At 36.7% G+C, this 17,571-nt stretch overlaps 1 protein-coding gene across 11 annotated transcripts in view; it reads right to left on the bottom strand.

Moving 5' to 3' along the window:
- The window catches only part of DMD (dystrophin), a 1,047,400-nt gene that overhangs the window by 540,890 nt on the left and 488,939 nt on the right, over positions 1-17,571 (bottom strand). For all 11 annotated transcript variants that reach the window (XM_050333288.1, XM_050333286.1, XM_050333290.1 and 8 more), the window contains one exon: positions 470-620. In XM_050333288.1, coding sequence (XP_050189245.1) covers positions 470-620 — 151 coding nt within the window. The remainder of the gene's footprint in view (positions 1-469; positions 621-17,571) is intronic.

Consider the following 17,571-nt stretch of genomic DNA (forward strand, 5'->3'; position numbering starts at 1 on the left):
ATTCTGTCACACTGCATTTACAAAAAAGAAAAAAAAGGCAAAAAGCAAGCATCTTCAAGATTCTTTGATTAAAACATGAAACAGGCAAAATAAGCAATACTTGCAAGACATAGTTCATGGAATATCTCTTGTACAGCTCAGTGGTTAATCACTTTTCTTCCAAAAGACTTTAAAATCAAGTCTGATACTTCTGCTGGTCATAAATATCAAGTGGAAATTAATGAGCATTTTAAATAAAGACCAAACAATTATGTAACTGTGGAAGTATCACAATATACCATGTCATCCCCTGTCTTATTTCTTGTAAAAATGCATCTTTCAACCAGATAAACAGAAATATCTGACCAAAATTGTCACTGGTCAACACCAGAAATCGCCCCCAAATGAACTGCAAAACTATAGGATCACCCAGGCCTGCAAGCTTCTAAAACACAGCAGAAAAACAGGAAATGGATTGATCAAATCATACCTGGATAAATTGCTTGGTTTTCACATGCCCCACGTCCCCAGCCTCTATCTGTGCTCTTGACAGCTTCTCTTCAGTTTCAGTTAGCCAGTGATTAAAGCTCTTCATGTCACTATGAAAGTGTTGCCACTTTTCCAAAGATTTGTCAAACCGTCTGCAAGTATAAATGGAAATGAAATCACAATCTATTCATACTTTATTTACTGACTACAGGAAAAAAAAATAAGAGGGTAATGTTGGATGTCTCAGATTAAAATTGGTGTGATACCGATGGCATCATGCATTTGCATTTATAACAGTTATATCAAATAGAAATGTGGTAAACCTTCTGAACAGTGAAATTATCATTACGGAAATGCATCACAAATCAGTGTTTTATAAATTTTTAAATCCTTGTCAAGAAAATCCAACTTTCTTCAAAGGAATTTCTAGTTGTGTAAAGGGACCCTTTATTAAACTCTTTTTTCTATGTATGTTTCACTTTGAGTATTTGATATAGTTATGAAAAAAAAAAACCTAAACCAAAAAGTACTGAAATACCAGGATGACTGAAACAAAACCAAAATATTAAAATATAGGAGTTTGTACCATAAAAAAATAGAGAAATACTACTATCATGTCTGCAAGTCTACAGTCCACTACATAAAGGACCAGGTAAACACTTCCAGCATTTTGGGAAGATCTGACCTACTTTTGTCCAGAGTGACTGATGTACCTTCTGCTTCAAGATCTGTTTGCCCTGGCCACTGGCAAGTACTAAAGAAATGAAATGAAGACAAATTTCTAAATGTTTTTTTACAGATAGCCTATGTCTTAAGAACTTCAGTCATCCTATGTTTTGGATTGGTGCCGAAATGTAATCACTAATCAGAGATTAGCCAGAATGTTTTGTTAGCAGATCATCATTAAATGTGCTACTGTTGTTTAGTTTAATAATCCTCCTTTACAGGATTATAATAGGTTTTAGGGTGTACTTAAAGGATAAAAACAAAGATGCTCAATTATTTTTCTAGGAGGTAATCTGGTTCTGTTTGGAAAAACTATATGATTGTTTGAATGTTAAGGCATTTAATTCACAAAATAAAACTACATTACTGTCAGGGAATACATATCATCTTTTCCATTGTACTGATGATTTTTCATTTTTTAGAATAAAAGATAATAATCGAACAGATTACTGACCTGGTTAAAAACTGTAGTCACTCATCTAACTTATTTATTAAAATGACTGTAATCATTTATCACGCTTCTCTTAATTTATTGTTCAAAATGAGTCAAACCATAACTGAAAGGCACATTATAAGAGTTTCTTCAACTATCTTATTCTGGATTTCAAGGGAAAAAAAATTACATTTAAAAAAAATCACCTTGAAAATAAAATTTAAATTCCATTTCTTTTGGTCCAGTATGGTCTCTCATTTTGGACACTAAATGAAAACAGCTTTCTTCCTGTTCCTCAGAAAGTGAAATTACTCTTCTCAGCATGATGAAGTTTATCAGCAGCTTGAGTGCAAAATTTCAAGTAGGGGGTGATATTAGTATGACTGAATTTGCATTTCAGCACTTGCAAATTGAATTTCTTGTCACTCTACATTCTTCCCTCCTTTGCTTTGGGTAATAAGTGTTGCAAGGAGAAGAAAAGAGAAAAGTTGCAACAAGAAGATACGCCTATTTAAAGTTTAAAAACTGATGCTTTATGCTCATTATTTTGCTTATTACTTATTCTTCTGTTACTCTCAGAATAATAAGTGTAAACCAATACTAAACATCAATAAAAAACACAGGGGATTTATGGACAGGTAAAGCCACTAAATTATGCTCTTTCAGAGACTGAATACTTAAATACTGTCACAATGATAAGAGAAAATGCAGTTGTTGGTGCAGTGGCAGATGCTGGTCCACTTGAAATGGAGGGTGAATGTGGACATCACTGTGCAGCTTCCAGCTCAGCTGTTAGGAGATATTCCCCCCAAGTACACCTAAGTGAGAGCTTCCTTTGCTAAATCTGTGGTTTACATCTGCTTACACACAGTACTACTTCAAACAGCGTTTTAAACTTTAGAAGCAAAGAGGGGTTTGTGTTTGTTTGTTTTTTTTTCTTTCCTTGTTTTACTATTTGTAATCCTGTTACAAGGTGGTGAGTTCAAAACCCAAAAAAGAAGGCTAATAAACTACCAACGCTGAGCAGCTAATCTGCTGAAGCCTTGGAACAGCAGAATGCAGAAAAATCTCAAAAAAGAGCAATACTCTGAGGACTATGAAAATCCAGAAAGAGTATGCCTGCCTCAGGAATCCCCAAGCACAAAATCTGAAAGATAGGAAGGTGGCAATTACAGCCTTGTATACTCTCTTACCGAGGGATCCGCCCTTGTTTGCCACCAGGGACACGTCATTCAGTGAAAATAACACAGTGTATCCATTCACCTGTATCTTCACTACTCAAATCCTTTCCCTTTGACAGGCGTCAGCCAAAATGGTGTGGATAACAGGTGACTGTCTGATATTTGGGCAGTATTTCCTTTTTGATATGTCCTCCTTTCTGTTTTTCTTTGCACATGCTCAGTAACAAGGTGCAAAGAATTATATTCTGAACCAGGATGTGTGACTTGTATACGTTGCAAAGCACATAAGCCTTGTACTGGCACATTGCTCTGACTCAGTAAAGTAGCCTTAGTCCTCTAACTTGAGAATGTTAAGATTTGACAAGCGAAAAACAACTGATTCACCAGCCTAATTTTTTCATGTGTACCGGCACCCCAGCAGGGGCCATGTTAAGCAATGGCTTGTGGGAGCAATTTCATTTTATTATAGTATCACATAACGGATTTATTTTCCCTCTGGAGAGCAAGAAAGAAAAAAGAAGTATACAAAGACAACTGCTGAGGCGATATGTAGCACAATTTACATTAGGTCATAAAAATATTGGTGTTTTCCTTCCCTCAAAGATTATCACTCTTCTAAACCTTTGGACCTGACTTTCTGTAAGTAAAATTTAATATTCTTTGGCAGTATTGTACATGATATTGTACAGAGATTTACAGATGCCAGTTTGGGTGTACTGTCAGTGGAACTCTAAACTCTCTGTGCAACGGGATTGAACTTGATGTTCCATGTCCCAGGACCGGTGTTTTTAAGAAGCCATTTGAAGGTGGAAGGAAAGGCCTTTGAAAACAGAAAAGTCACAAACATAAGACGGGTTACAAAAGGTTATTGGTTTGTTGCTGTAAACCAAGTCTGAATTTTGTATGTGTTTCAATAAATCCTTGATATTTTGATAACATTCCTTGATAAACTAGGAAACCCACTTTTACGATACATTCTGCTCTAGTGAAACCTCACAATCAATTGACCCATATGAAAAAGAATGTTATTTATATACTTTCCTAAAAGTTATGATTTCTGTAATGAAAATGATTATTATACAAGATGTGCTTTATTCATCATATTGGAAAAACATTCCATAAACTTCATTTCTATACTGTTGCTAAACAATGTACTGTAGGATTATGCTAATATTAACCTACAAATTATGCAGTTTTGTCAACTTGATTCAGCACAATTAGCACCTTGTAAAAATACACAAAACATCAAAGTACTATAAATAATTATGTATTAGCATGTGAGAGCATTAACTTTAATACTTAAGGCCATTCTTACAGATAATAAAACAAGAAAACTTGTTCTAGTCAAGCAACTTCTACAATTAAATTGCTTAAAGAAACAGCTAACCCATTTTCAGAGGTTTTGATGTTTTCATTTTATTTCTCAGAATTCATGTTGAGTGCTTAACTTATATTTAATTTGCATATCCTCTCTGCATTTGGACTCAAAGTGATTATCTCATTTTAGACACTGCTACATCGAGGTCTTGGTCACAGGTAATGCTGTGGGTCCATTCTGGGACAACACTTGGCTGTTCATATTCCATTCACATCCCTGCACCCTGTCTTTTACCCACAAAATAGCAGATGACCAGAAATAAAAAATAAACTGCAATCAAAATAATCAGAGCAGTGCCATCCATCAGTACAAAATGGAACTTCTCTTATCTTCCCAGAAAGTAGGTTCTGCAGCATTATATAAATTAAGAACATTCTACATTCCAGTTACAGTATAAATATTTTTATATCTTGAATTGTATTGATTGTATTTTTTTTCTTGCCCTGGTTACTGATCTCAATCCCTATATCAAAGACAATGACTTTGAATTGGCTATGAAAAAGCAGAATCCTGTCAGTCATTGTTGGTTTTTAGGCATCAAAATTAATTTTTATGAAGCATGCGAGAGCAATAAACTTAATAACCATTTACAATAAATAGTTATGCAGAAAATCCATTGGATTCTAATGGATGCTGTGCATCAACAGTGTAAATAGAAACATTCCATATAATTTATAAAACATTCTTCTTCTACACTAAATATGACTATTTACTATGCATATGAATTTGAACATCAGAATTCCAGTTCTTTTTTTCCTAAGAAGTTTTCACTCATCAGAACAGAGATGCAATGATATATTTTAGAGAACTTTGCCTAGGCACCTGGATTAAAAGTAGGTAACAACTTCCCTAGAGAAAATAAAGAAATACTTAATTAATTGTGACCCAGGTGAAAAAGTAGCATATTTTGCAACTCTGTTATACATAAAAATTATTAATACAGTTGGTAATAAAACTACAAATGTCATAGCTTTCCAAAGTGTAACTGTCAAAAGCTGCCATGATAAGAAATCCCCCAATCAAACATTTTGCATGGAATGAACAGTGGCTCAATTTTATGGAAATCCCAACTAGTATTTTTGCATGCATGTAAAGGGTGTACACATATTTCATACCCAGGATGGGAGACTGTGCACAGTGCACTTCTAGATAGAATTCTCCTGTGTGTTATTATTATCCACCCTATCGTAGCATCCATCTGATAAAATGAAGTGAAAAATCACATTCACTTCTGACTGACTGTCAGGGTGATGTTCTTCCCACACCCCAAGGGGTCTGTCCTCCCTAAGGCCAACTCTGAAGTGGCACAGTAGCTTTAGTGACCTGTCATCAGGCAAATGGGGAGAAATGACTGTGAGAAACCTCATCTGCGGTTTCTGCCCAGGGCTTCAGGGCCATATTTAAACTCAGACCTTGACCTGGGCTTGTCTGTAGGTCTGTCCATGGCACACCCTGCTCACTGTAGGCATAGTGGGACACCTGGGAGAGGTCTCTGCCTGCAGCTGCTCACCCCAGCCTTGCTGAACCCTGACACTCTCAAACAGCCCTTCTGCACAGCTCCAGTGCCCTCCTGAGTTCACCAGAGCCTGAAGCCTCAAACGGCCTGTCTGCTGCAGTTTAAACAACACACTAAGCAATATTTCTACTGTCCTTCAACATCCCAGCACCTACAACTACAGGATGGCCGCTGGGAGGTGGGGCAGCCAGCACGGAGGACACAGGTGTGTCCTAGCAAGAGGTGTTAGACTGCCTGCACTGCCCAGCTGCACCCACATCCCAGCAACCAACCACTCATTAACCACTGCAGGGCACTGGAGAGGCTCCTGGAGAGGTGGATTTCATCTGAACTGAATCCAATGCACTTTTTGGTGTTAGAGCACAGCAGGTGATTCCAAACCAAACTGACAATAATCATGGACATATTCTAAGTCGGCATCACATTTGGACTCACAGGTTCTGCTGCAGTTCAGATACAGTCTGGGACAAGACTCAACGACAGTTTCTACAACCTGGTCCCAGAAATAGGTGCAAGACCCATAATTATAGAGAGCTGGCAAGTCATATCTAGTTGGGGGAAATCAGTTCTCAGGAAGTCCCCACATTACCACCATAACTGAAAAAGGAAAAATTCATTTTGGTGAATTTGTGGTGCAGAGTATATGTGTAATGCAATATTGAAAGTATATATTACAGGATGTCCCCTCAGTATTCCCCTGTAATTACTCTGAAGTGCTTAAATCCTATGATTTACAATGACAGAGTTCTTAGTTCAACCTGTAATAATATGTTTTATCCTCCAAAATTGCCCTGTTCAAGTCTCAAAATCCCCCTACAATGGTGGCTTTAGAGCAGGAGGAATAGCAGAAAACTGATGACACCAGTTAATGCTGACTGTTGACTCCCTGAGCCTGAAGGATGTTATTTATCCTGTTTAAGGTGTGGTAGATGTGTACAGAATGTACTTATATATTACTATTATATTACAGTAAACACTAGAAAATTAGACTTCCTCGTTTCACTGAAAATCATAATAATAACAGAGCATTTAGCATTGTCTTCTTAAAATACTGATGTCTATATTTCAGTAGTTTTGGGGTTTTTTATCTTTTACAGCTTTTCAGTCAGTTAAAAGCCTTTTTAATAGGTATTTGGGGTTTTCTTTCAGAATTTTTCTTTAAAGTTTACAATAAAATTTCATCTAAAGTATCTTTTCCCTTTAATTTTGAAAATTCATTCGAGATGAGAAACCTAGGCCCAGGTAACAGTTACTAGGTCTTAGTGTAGCATATAGTAAACAGCTCTGTTTCTCTGAAACTAAAAAATTGATGAAACTTACAGAAATTTTAGGAAAGTTCGAAATGACTGGATGATTCATAATGACTCCACTAATGGAGTAAATAGATCCTTTCAGCAGTGAAAATACTTCTATATTTTCTAGATAAATACTTGATTATTATAAATTTAATTAATGATATTTGGTTAATTTTCATCTAGTCACTAAAGTATGACCTTGGTCAAATACACGTGTTTGTTGGTTTGGTAGGGGTTTTTTTTTTTGTTTGCTGGGGATTTTTTGTGTCTTTGGGGAGAGGGAGGAGCTGGGGAGGGAAGCTTTGAGAAAACCACTATGAGTTCTGGAGGCAACTCCCAGAAGCATAACTGTAGCTGTCCAGTACAGGGGAGGTTTAGATTAGATATTAGGATAAGGTTCTTCATCCAGAGGATAGCTGAGTATTGGAGCAGGCTCCCCAGGGAAGTGATCACAGCACCAAGCCTAACAGAGTTCAAGCAGTGTTTGGGCAATGCTCTTGGGCACATGGGGTGTCCTGTGTGGGACTAGGGGTTGAACTCAGTGATCCTTTTGGGTCCCTTCCAACTCAGAATATCCTCTGATTCAAAGTCTAGTAAAGAATCCTACCTGTTGCTCACTGATCTCAAAGAATAAAATATGTGTGAAGCTAGCTCAAATTACGCAAGCAAGTTATTAATTAAAAAAAATTGTTACTGAGATGATGATAGAGACCATCTCTGTACAATGTAACATGGTCAGATACTGCTGCAAAAGCCTTCATAAATCTTTCTGAGTGGTAGAGTGTCTTGCATTCCTCATCCTATTCTTCAGTAACCAGGAGGAAAAAAGCAGAATATAATTGAAACAGACTCTAAGGTTATGCAGATTAAGACTGTAACGAGTAAGTTTAAAGCAGTTTCTGTCTTCAGTTATCTCCTACCTGAAATGACTTTATTTATTTATTTGTTTGTTTTAGAACACAGAAACTAAACAGACATCTAGTCTTTGGGGACCACAGCAGTACAGCTAGAATCAATAGAAGCTGAACCGACATAGCCTGCTTATCAGAGAAAAGAAGCTCACACTTTATGAGGCTCTGATCTTTCATATACTCCATAAGTCAGTCCCACTGGACAGTAAGAGTTATTCACAAAAGATCTGAAATAGAACTTAAAATAAGTTTAATTTAAAATTGACTGGTTCAGATTAACAATCTTTATTCACTCACAGTAAAGGAAATAATTAGTAGAATATATGTGTATTTAGATTAGAAGTGTTTAAATTAATAATAACAATAAGTTTGTTTACTCTCATTTAAAGTTTGTATTGAGATATTAGAGCTCTGTTTAATAACATAATTAACATGTTCCATTTTCCTCTGATTTGAGTACAATAACTTTTACTTTCTTGTACAACAATGTGCAATTATGATCCCAAAGAATTATAGCAAGATTCCAGGCATAAGAAATTATGAAGAGAAAAAGATGAGATTTCTAAGCAGTTACAATTAACTTCTACTTATTAAGTGTCCCAGCTAGAGATATTTTTAGTTAATACCTGTTAATTGAACTGTCAGCTATATTAAAACAGACTTGATTAAAATGTCATACTTCACTATTGCTACTGTGACCTAACTATTTCATAAGGCGTATTTCACTTCTTTGTAGATAAACTAACCAAAGAAACATGATGCATAAAACTCTACAGAATATTTGTGGTGAACATTTCACTAAGTGGAGTTTTCATAACTCATATTTTGATGTTTTAGAGAGACACACTTTGGTATGAAAATTCACAACTATAAATTTTCTCAGTACTATATCAAAGCAGAAAGCTTTGGGTATTTTATCAGCATACGGAGTTGGTAAGCACGATGGAGCTGCCCCTCTTTTAAACATGGGCACATGGTCATGTCAGTTGGCATATACTGACTTTGTAGGTGTGATCACAGCAATAAGAGTATAAGGGTCTTTATCACCGCATTGTGTCATACAGAAAAATTTATCAGGTGCTATGAAAGATTAAATCTATGAACATGTTTTTGAATTATGTACATCTGGCCCATTTATTTCTACAGGTGCAGCCTCTGGAGACTATAGATTTTTGTGTTATAAAAAAGCCCTGAGAACTCTTTTGAGGAAAATTATCCAGGATACACCTCAAGAATTTTAAATGTTATGGAACACAGGCTTCTGCTGAATTTAACAGAGATCTTTTAATTTGCTGATAAAATCAAGGAGTTTGGAATTTGGAAATAAATCTTCCAAACAGGTTCTGCACTCTTCCTCAAAGCAAGACAAATAGATAGTTTGGACTGTTGGCAACATTTACTGTTTCATTAAATCTACAGAAAAGAAAATTGAAGCAGGAAAGAATCCTGAGGAAGGCTGAGAGCAATACGTAGGAGAAAAACGGGTAAGGTTTGTGCTAGAATAATATAAATTTCTTTCTATACTGATCCTCTGTTAAAGGGAAGTATGTCATCTGTGATTACTAATATTTAGCACAATGAACAATCCAGGTTTCACAGGAAAAAGATGAAACGTTCTTAAGAGCAATAAGGCACAACTAAGAAGTGTGGATTTACAACAGGGACTGAGGAGGCTTTAATTCCCCTGCCCTTATTAACCATATTTTCCCACTTTACCTTGTGGCTGGTATCTCAGGGATTTCCAGCCTAGCAACACACTTTTTTCTCTAGCTCTTCAGGTATGCTTACCAGATGCATGAGTTAGAGAGAAATGGCAGTTTAGGCAGGAACCAAAAGGAAATGGCAATGTCTGCCTCAAAGACAACCTGACATTCCAATCCCATTCATGGTTTTCATGATTTTCTACCATGCCTGGAAGAAAATCATTAGAGTTCCTAACACTGTATAACACAAATAGCCAATAATTTCAAAATACCATTATATTTTTCTTAGAGCTTGAAGAACTGCAGTTCTACGGTACAAACTTACTTATTAGTAGAAAACAGCACTGAATCAGATTTTCGCAAAAAGATTTTGAGATTCCCCCTGCTTTGTCTCCAGCACTAAAGTAAGTCTTGAAAATCCCTTCTTGCTTACCAGAGTAACCAGCTAACTGCAATGGATGCTCCTGCAATTGGTTCTCCACAGATACTTTATCCCCTTCCTTCTGTAACTAGGAAACACAAAGTGATAGTCCCCAGAGGATAAAAGCAATGACAGCAAAGAAGCTCTTCAAGCTTAAGCAACTTTCCCTTTCCAAGAGGCAGAGGGCTGTACAGTCCATTTATAAGGTGACAGTCAGCTTGATTTTTCCAAAAAGAAAACCCTTAAAGTAGTTTTAAAAAGGCTTCAAGTCTTCTGCCAGTTCCTGGGGATAAATACAGCTTTCTCCATTCAACTAATCTCTCCCAGATCACTGTGGCAAGAGACATGCTAAGTTGTTTAACTAGGGAAAAACAGCTGGTTTTGACCAAGCTGTGGTAAGCTATTTTTGTAGTTCTGATTATGTCTTGTTAAGTCCCAGGTGAATCTGGTGACTGTCGTAAGAACATTCCAGCTCCAGTAAAGAACAGTACTGATCTTAATGGGGTTTCTGCAGTATAGCATTTGTACAGAATGGACTAAAACTATTATGAAAGTGGTGAACAACTGCAGAAGAAAGAAACTGCTGACTATGCACATCACGCTCTGTAAATACAGATAAAAATACTGCAGTCACCCCAAGATCTGTCTTTATATTTCATAGAGGAATCTTACTTTCACTGTTCCTTTAACAACAGATGGTCAGATAAGTAGATTGAGAATTTTAAAAAATCATGTTTAAAATTCAAAAGTTATGGCTTTACCTACTTTAAAAAGTCAAGCAGGTGTTTAGCTTACTTGAAATTAGTCAGAAAGAAAACAAGCTGCTAATTTTTAGAAATATGCATACAAAAGAAAGCAAAGGAGATGAAAGGTAGAAGGAATCCTGCTGCTTTCTGTGCTAGCCAAAAAAAAAAAGCTTAATAAAACAAGCTGCTGAAGAATAAAACAATCTTTCTTATTTTTGGACATTACCCTGAGGGAAAAGCTTTGACACAGCAGCAAAGTCTACTTACCTATGCTTTGCTTCCCTTACATGGCAAACATCTCAAGGTTCCACTTCAGGGGGTTTTACTAGATGGAATTACATCCTTGTATTACAAGGCTCTGTAATTAATTTATTCTACTTACTATAAATATGTCTCAGTAGAAAACTGGATGACAGAAGGAGCTGCATATTAGTAGAAATCAAATGCAATGCACCATTTGTATTAATTACAATATCAGGAGCATTAAAACGAGAATCACTAAAAATCATATTTAATCCTAATTGTTAGATTCTTCATTGTCACAAGTAAAATCTTCTTAACATCTTCTATATAACTTCTGATAAGTTTTTTCTAATAGCAATTTAGTTCAACAGCCACCCCCTTAGCACAATTTAGTTGTGTATGTGCAATATATATGTGTACACTTCTCTGTATATATACATAAAGGCTTTATTTCAATTTTTCAGTCTTTGCCTAGTATATACTGATGGCTTCAGTGTATAATTTACATTTCAAGACATATTTCAAATACGAAAATGCTGACTAGAGAAAATGTTTAAAATTCAAGGATTATCACATCACTGTACCCAAGATTTCTTGTGCTTTCTATCAATAAATGGTAAAAACAGTGGTGTAGTAAGAGTCCAATATTAAAATTTAAACTTCCTACTCAGAATATGTGTGTTACTCTGCAGTAGTAACATAATATTTTTAAACTCAAACAGTAATAATGTCAAGCTTAACTGCAAAAGATTTGTGCAGATGAAGGGCAAGATTAAATCTATTTACCACTGTCAAGGCTGAGCTGTCTGGGTGCTGGGTTATGTCCAGGGTGCACATACACTTCACGGATACCTTTTGCTCATAGAGAAACAGCCCATCTGCAGGAGCTCTGCTGTTCTGCAGTTGGCTGGATCAGGTGTTATGTAACTGGGTAACAGATGAAGATTTGGGAAAGTTGCAAAAATTAAACCAAATTTAGTAAAGCTTTTCCAAATCCACTTGCCTAATCATAGTTTTCATGGCTTTAATGCTTGAGGCTGCAGTCAGGCTCCATGAGGAGGGGATGAAGGGGCTGTCAGTACCAAGGGGAAGCTGCCATGGGCCACTCTGCTTCATATCTTGGTGGCTGATTTCATAAATCTGAAAACTGTCACTAGATCTTCATTCTCACCTACCTGTTTCGCAAATACAAAGTAGAACTTTGTCCTTCTCTCCTTTAGCAAAGGTAGGAGTAGGGTGAGCAGTCTTTAACCTTCAGGTCACATTTAGCTCACTAGATTGGAAGAATTTTTATACATAGTCTCCGTACAAACATTGCTGACAACAGCAGAATGAATACTGCTTGGTAGTTTTAGAAATACCAAATGTCTAAAATAACTACACATTAACGACAGTGGTGTATTATTTACTCATCCTTCTCATTTCTTAGGACCAAGGCAGAGTATAACAAAGCTGTCCTCCTAGCTATTGCTGTTCCTTCTTTATAAACAGATAAGGAATCTGGAGCACCTTATCAGCTTGGTGTCCTTCAAAAGTGTAAAGCAAAGAACCTGCTGTCATTTAGCCTAACTGGCAAGAAACCCTGATTGTATCCCAGGATCTACATCGGTGATAGTAATGAAAAAGTATCAAAAAAAGAAAATGAAAATGGAGGAACTGAATGAGCCCGGCCTAGCCTGGCCATCTTGTGCAAGACAGTATTGTTGTTTTGAAGTTACAAAGAGGAGAGAGAGTTAAAACTGTGGGGTTTTGTTGAAACTTCTGCTATATAATACACTGTTTAGTGACCAGACAATTCAAAGTTCAGGTAGAGAAAAATCATTGTATGCACTTTAATCAAAGTTGCAAGTTTATATGATACAAAAATCTTAGGTAATGGTAAGTCCTAGAAAGCTGCAAGTTGTTCATAGACAACTTCTCACTACAACCTCCTCCTACTCTATTCATGGGCATAACATATGTGTAGAAGCACACACACCTCAGAACTCAACTGTGTAGTAATCTTCACAAAAAATGTGCACCTCCTCTGTCTCTGTCAGAATCTTAAAGAGTGGAGAAGCTATACATAGCATGCTCCCAGAGCCACCAGTTATCTGGTACAGCACAGAGGGCTAGCTGAGTCAAGAATGCTGTTCTCAGCTTCAGTCTCAGCTTCTGCCATTTAAGCACAGGGAGAGATCAAAGACAATTTACTGAGGCGCACCCAAAACGTTGATATATCATTTCTACTCTCTCTTAGCATATTCTACAATGCTCAAATGATGTAAAGAATGTTCTGCATTACTGTTTCAATATTTCTAGAAGCTACTCTCACTGCTATCTATTCCACCTTTCTATGTAATGATGCCACTAGCCTCCTTGCTTTAGCTACTTTGGAGGGCCGTGACTAGACTATTAACAGTAACAAGTTACTGAAGTAATCTGAGTTGGTGAAGAAAAAGGATATGGCAACTGTGATTAGTTCCTACTTGTCTTTCACTAGACAAGATGCTACATCTTTGTCAAATTCTTGTCTGCAGTGAATATCATGGACTTGATTTCAAAAACTAAGCATCTGTAACTTCTGCTGACTTCTGCTACAACAGTAGATAACAACTCTGAAAAAGATGTTTAATAAAAATGATGAATCCAGCTGTGAATTGACTTGGAGACATAAGTTGACTGAGAAGTATCTTTCTATAAATGTTTTCATAAATGATTGTTCATTATTGCTCTACAGACCATAAGCTGAAATAAAAGCTTGTTGCAAAATGATGTCTATCTCTTTCAGGAGTCATGAGTTTCAGTGGTCTTTCCCTGTTTTTTATCTTTCCTTTAGTAGTGCAAATCCACTGAAAGCAGTGGAGCTGCTTCTGACTTACAGTGTCATAAGAAAGAGAAGAATCAGCATTAGAAGACAGGAGGCAGAGCCCTTGTGTTTACTTACCATGGAACTGTAGATCTCTTTGTCTGGTATGGACAATTGCCCTCCCATTTTTACAAAGGAAACAGACAAAGTATACAGGTATTGTTTACAAATCTAACTGCATTTTCAGAACTGACTGGAGAAACGATGCCAAAACAACAATCATGAACAGCTCAGTATTTGCTAGGATCACCATACTTCATGGGTACTTTCGTGCAGACATCTTGGAAATAAGTTTATAGGATGCATAAAGACTTGGGGAACTGACCAAATGATTGGGCATCCAAAGTGGAAAGAAGAAATGCACTAGAACTGGCATTGCTTTAGTGCCAGAGGATTTAAAGATAGTGAAGAGAATTGTTGGTCTGTTTAGTGCACTGCAGGGACAAAGACACTCTCATGGTTATTGGAGGAATTTATTTCTAGGCTTTCAGACTCCCACAGTGTCTACTAAAGACTGTCAATTCAGAAATGCATCCACATTTCCTCCTTTCCCTTTACTGGCAAACGACAGTGCTTGTCATTAATCACCCTGACAATACAAAAATTCAACATTATTCTGCTAAGTATTTCCATGCTTTCTGATTTTTCACTCATCTACCACGTTGTCAAATGCTAGACACACAGACAAGGTACATAGTTGTGCGCAGTGCAAAGGGAAAAAAAGGAAAACGCTTAAAGGAATCATGATTAAAATGTGTTTGAGACTGAGATATCTGTATTAGAGGTTTAAGTTTTTTAACTTCATTTCCTTCCTTGATTATATTATTGACTTGATTAGTATAATGACTCTTAAAAATAATATTCAATGTAAGTTGCTAGACAGTCTTTCATCTGTTAGGAAAACCAGGAATACTTTGTTCCACAATATAAAACACTTAGTGATAAATTCTTAATCCCACCAGTTCTACACTGAAATCAGAGGGAAAAATAGAAATAAATCAGAAAGGATGGAAGAGCCTTAAAAAGCCCAGAGCAAACAACTCCTGGAACAGTAGGTACAACACGTCTGTGCTACATTTTTGCAGTACATGAAGACCTGTGAGTCTGAGAGCAAAAGAGCAACTCCGGGATTCCGCAGATTTACATTTCATCTCAGTTTCCAGCTAGTCAGAGGGCATTTTGTACCCCGACAGAAACGACAAAATGCGGTGGAAAGCCGTAAAAAGGAATTTTCGCTCCAGTCGGTCCCGCACAGCACCGGGAGCACTTTCACTACAAAGCCGCCCCCTCGCGGGGGCTCCGGGCCCGGCACCGGCAGAGCGGCAGGGAAGAGAGAGGGGAAAAAAACCGGGAAAATAAATAAAAAAAAAATCCCTAAAAACCCGTAAGTGAAGACTTCAGTCTTTTCTGAAGCAGGACATAATCCGCAACACACAGGATAACAGGTCGATACTTTCCCTGCTCGTTAAAATGCAAATAATTTCCAAACACTCCGGTATTTCTAACATCTGTCACAGTTTCTCACTCAGCCCCCCCGCGTGTTCAGAAAGACGGCACTTGAGGGAAGTGGTGCTCTTGCGGGTACAAGGCTAGGATGGAATTGGAAAATCAGAATATTTGTATCTGACCTTATAAAAAAAATCTGAATATCACAGCTCTTCCTGTCTTAGTTATAAACTAACAATAATATATTTTTGTAGGATGCTGTGAGTTGATTTAGCCAGATTTGTGAGGGAAACTAAATAAGAGGCTAATAGGACTAGGTATGGAATTAGGAACTATTTAATACGTAAGACAGCTTTTATTACTGCTTATGATTCCTTTGCATGTCATCATTAACAACATGACATCTGAGTAGAAATGTCTTGTGCTACACAGCCAGAAAACACTTCTGAATGTTTTGTTGGAGACTAGTCAGGAGGGAATCTCATGGATCATGGGAGAGCAATGTGTCTTGACTGGCTCTACAATACCACAACTTAAAACCTGAATTGCAGAATGTCTACCATTTAAGAAGACGTAATACGTGTAACTTTAAGGAAGGGTAGAGTTTGGCCTTGAAAAACTGAAACATGTTAACAGATATTTCAGCAAACATTTATAATTAAATAAATAAACATTTTTTTCAGCCCTAAACTGTTAATCTCCCAAGTTAATGGGTTCAGACTTCTTACTGCTTCAGAATGCAATGATGATTCTGGAAATTGAGATTTACTATTTTTGTCAACAACATCCTATTTTCAGAAATATTTTCTTTAAAATGAAGATGACAAATTTATCATAAAAGCTTTGAAAGCACCTTGATTTTGGCATACAATTATGAGATAATGGATGAAGTTTGAGTGCTGACTAAATATTAAATACACAAATCCTAGTAATCTGGATTCTTTAAAACGTGCTTTTGTCTGAACAGCTATTAAAACTATGAGCTTACATTGTTGGGCTTTTTTTCTTCTTTTTCTTCTTTTGTCTGAGAACAGAAAAATCTCTTTCTACTTTGGGGACTATATGATTGAAATTGTTGATTTTATGCCTGTTTAAAGAATATTTAAAATATTCTTCAGATACATCTTCCTTATACTTTGCTTTTCATTAACTATGTTAGCAGACAAAACATAAAATTATTGGTACCTATTCTGTTCTTCACTTTATTTGCTCATATTTTCATAGACAATTCAGTTTAACATTTTCAAATCACTTCTTAGTCCTCATGAATTCATTCTCAAAGGATATGAGATTATCATGAGATAAGTATTGATGAACTCATAGGACCTGACACTTCTCATATGTGTGTTTCTGGGTGTGTATGTGTAACTCACTCAAAATAATACTGTTGAAACACAAGGCATAAATTCAGTTCCAGTAGTGAAGATCACTGCAGAAAACAAAAGTGAATAGAGAAAAAGAAAACTCTCCTCCTGTTGGCCAGGAAGTAGCAAAAGTCACTCCTTTCTTAGGCTGACATTAAGCAACTGCTTAAATGTATGTTTAATTTTAAGCCAATGAGTCCAATTTTATGTCTGGAGGTTTCACTTCAAGCCCTCTAGGGTGAGCCAGTAGATTAAACGCTGCATTGCAGCTGAAGCACATGGGATGCATTCCTGGAGCATATCTTCTGAATTTGTTTAATCTAGCAGGAATCCAGTTCAGATGCTCCTCCCTTTCCAGCAGAAATCAAATCATGCTGCAGACAATCAGAAGACCAGTGCTGAAAGTTCTCTTCGGATCTGAACTAAGGGAGTAATGTGTCTGATGCACCAGTTAGAGGCCTCCTTCTGCCCAGGAAAGACCTCCCTAGCAATGAGTGCTCTAAAGCCCTATACCTCAAGACTAAGCTCTCAAAACCACTTAGAGAGCTAAGCTTTATGGCATCCAAGAGCTATGCACATATATGTTTTAACCTGAAACCACTAAACTTCCAGTTCTGCAGAATAAAGTGCTATATCTGTCAATGAAATCTGGACCACAAGCTTTATAAAGGTGAAGTTCCTTTACTCTTCTCAAAATAGTTCCAAATACAATGCAAATATCTCTCAATCTGAGAACAAAATTATAATGGAGTGACTAAAAGCAATTTCATATATGCATACAACCACACACACAAAAGATATGTGTACAGAGATTCAATTTTTAACAATATATGTTATACTTAGGAAGGCAAATTTATGGCTAAGAAAAGCTGTTTTGCAGCTGGACATAGCA

This window comes from Myiozetetes cayanensis, unplaced genomic scaffold (genome assembly GCF_022539395.1).
Source record: "Myiozetetes cayanensis isolate MyiCay16 unplaced genomic scaffold, myiCay2020 scf5-8, whole genome shotgun sequence".
NCBI lineage: Eukaryota > Metazoa > Chordata > Aves > Passeriformes > Tyrannidae > Myiozetetes > Myiozetetes cayanensis.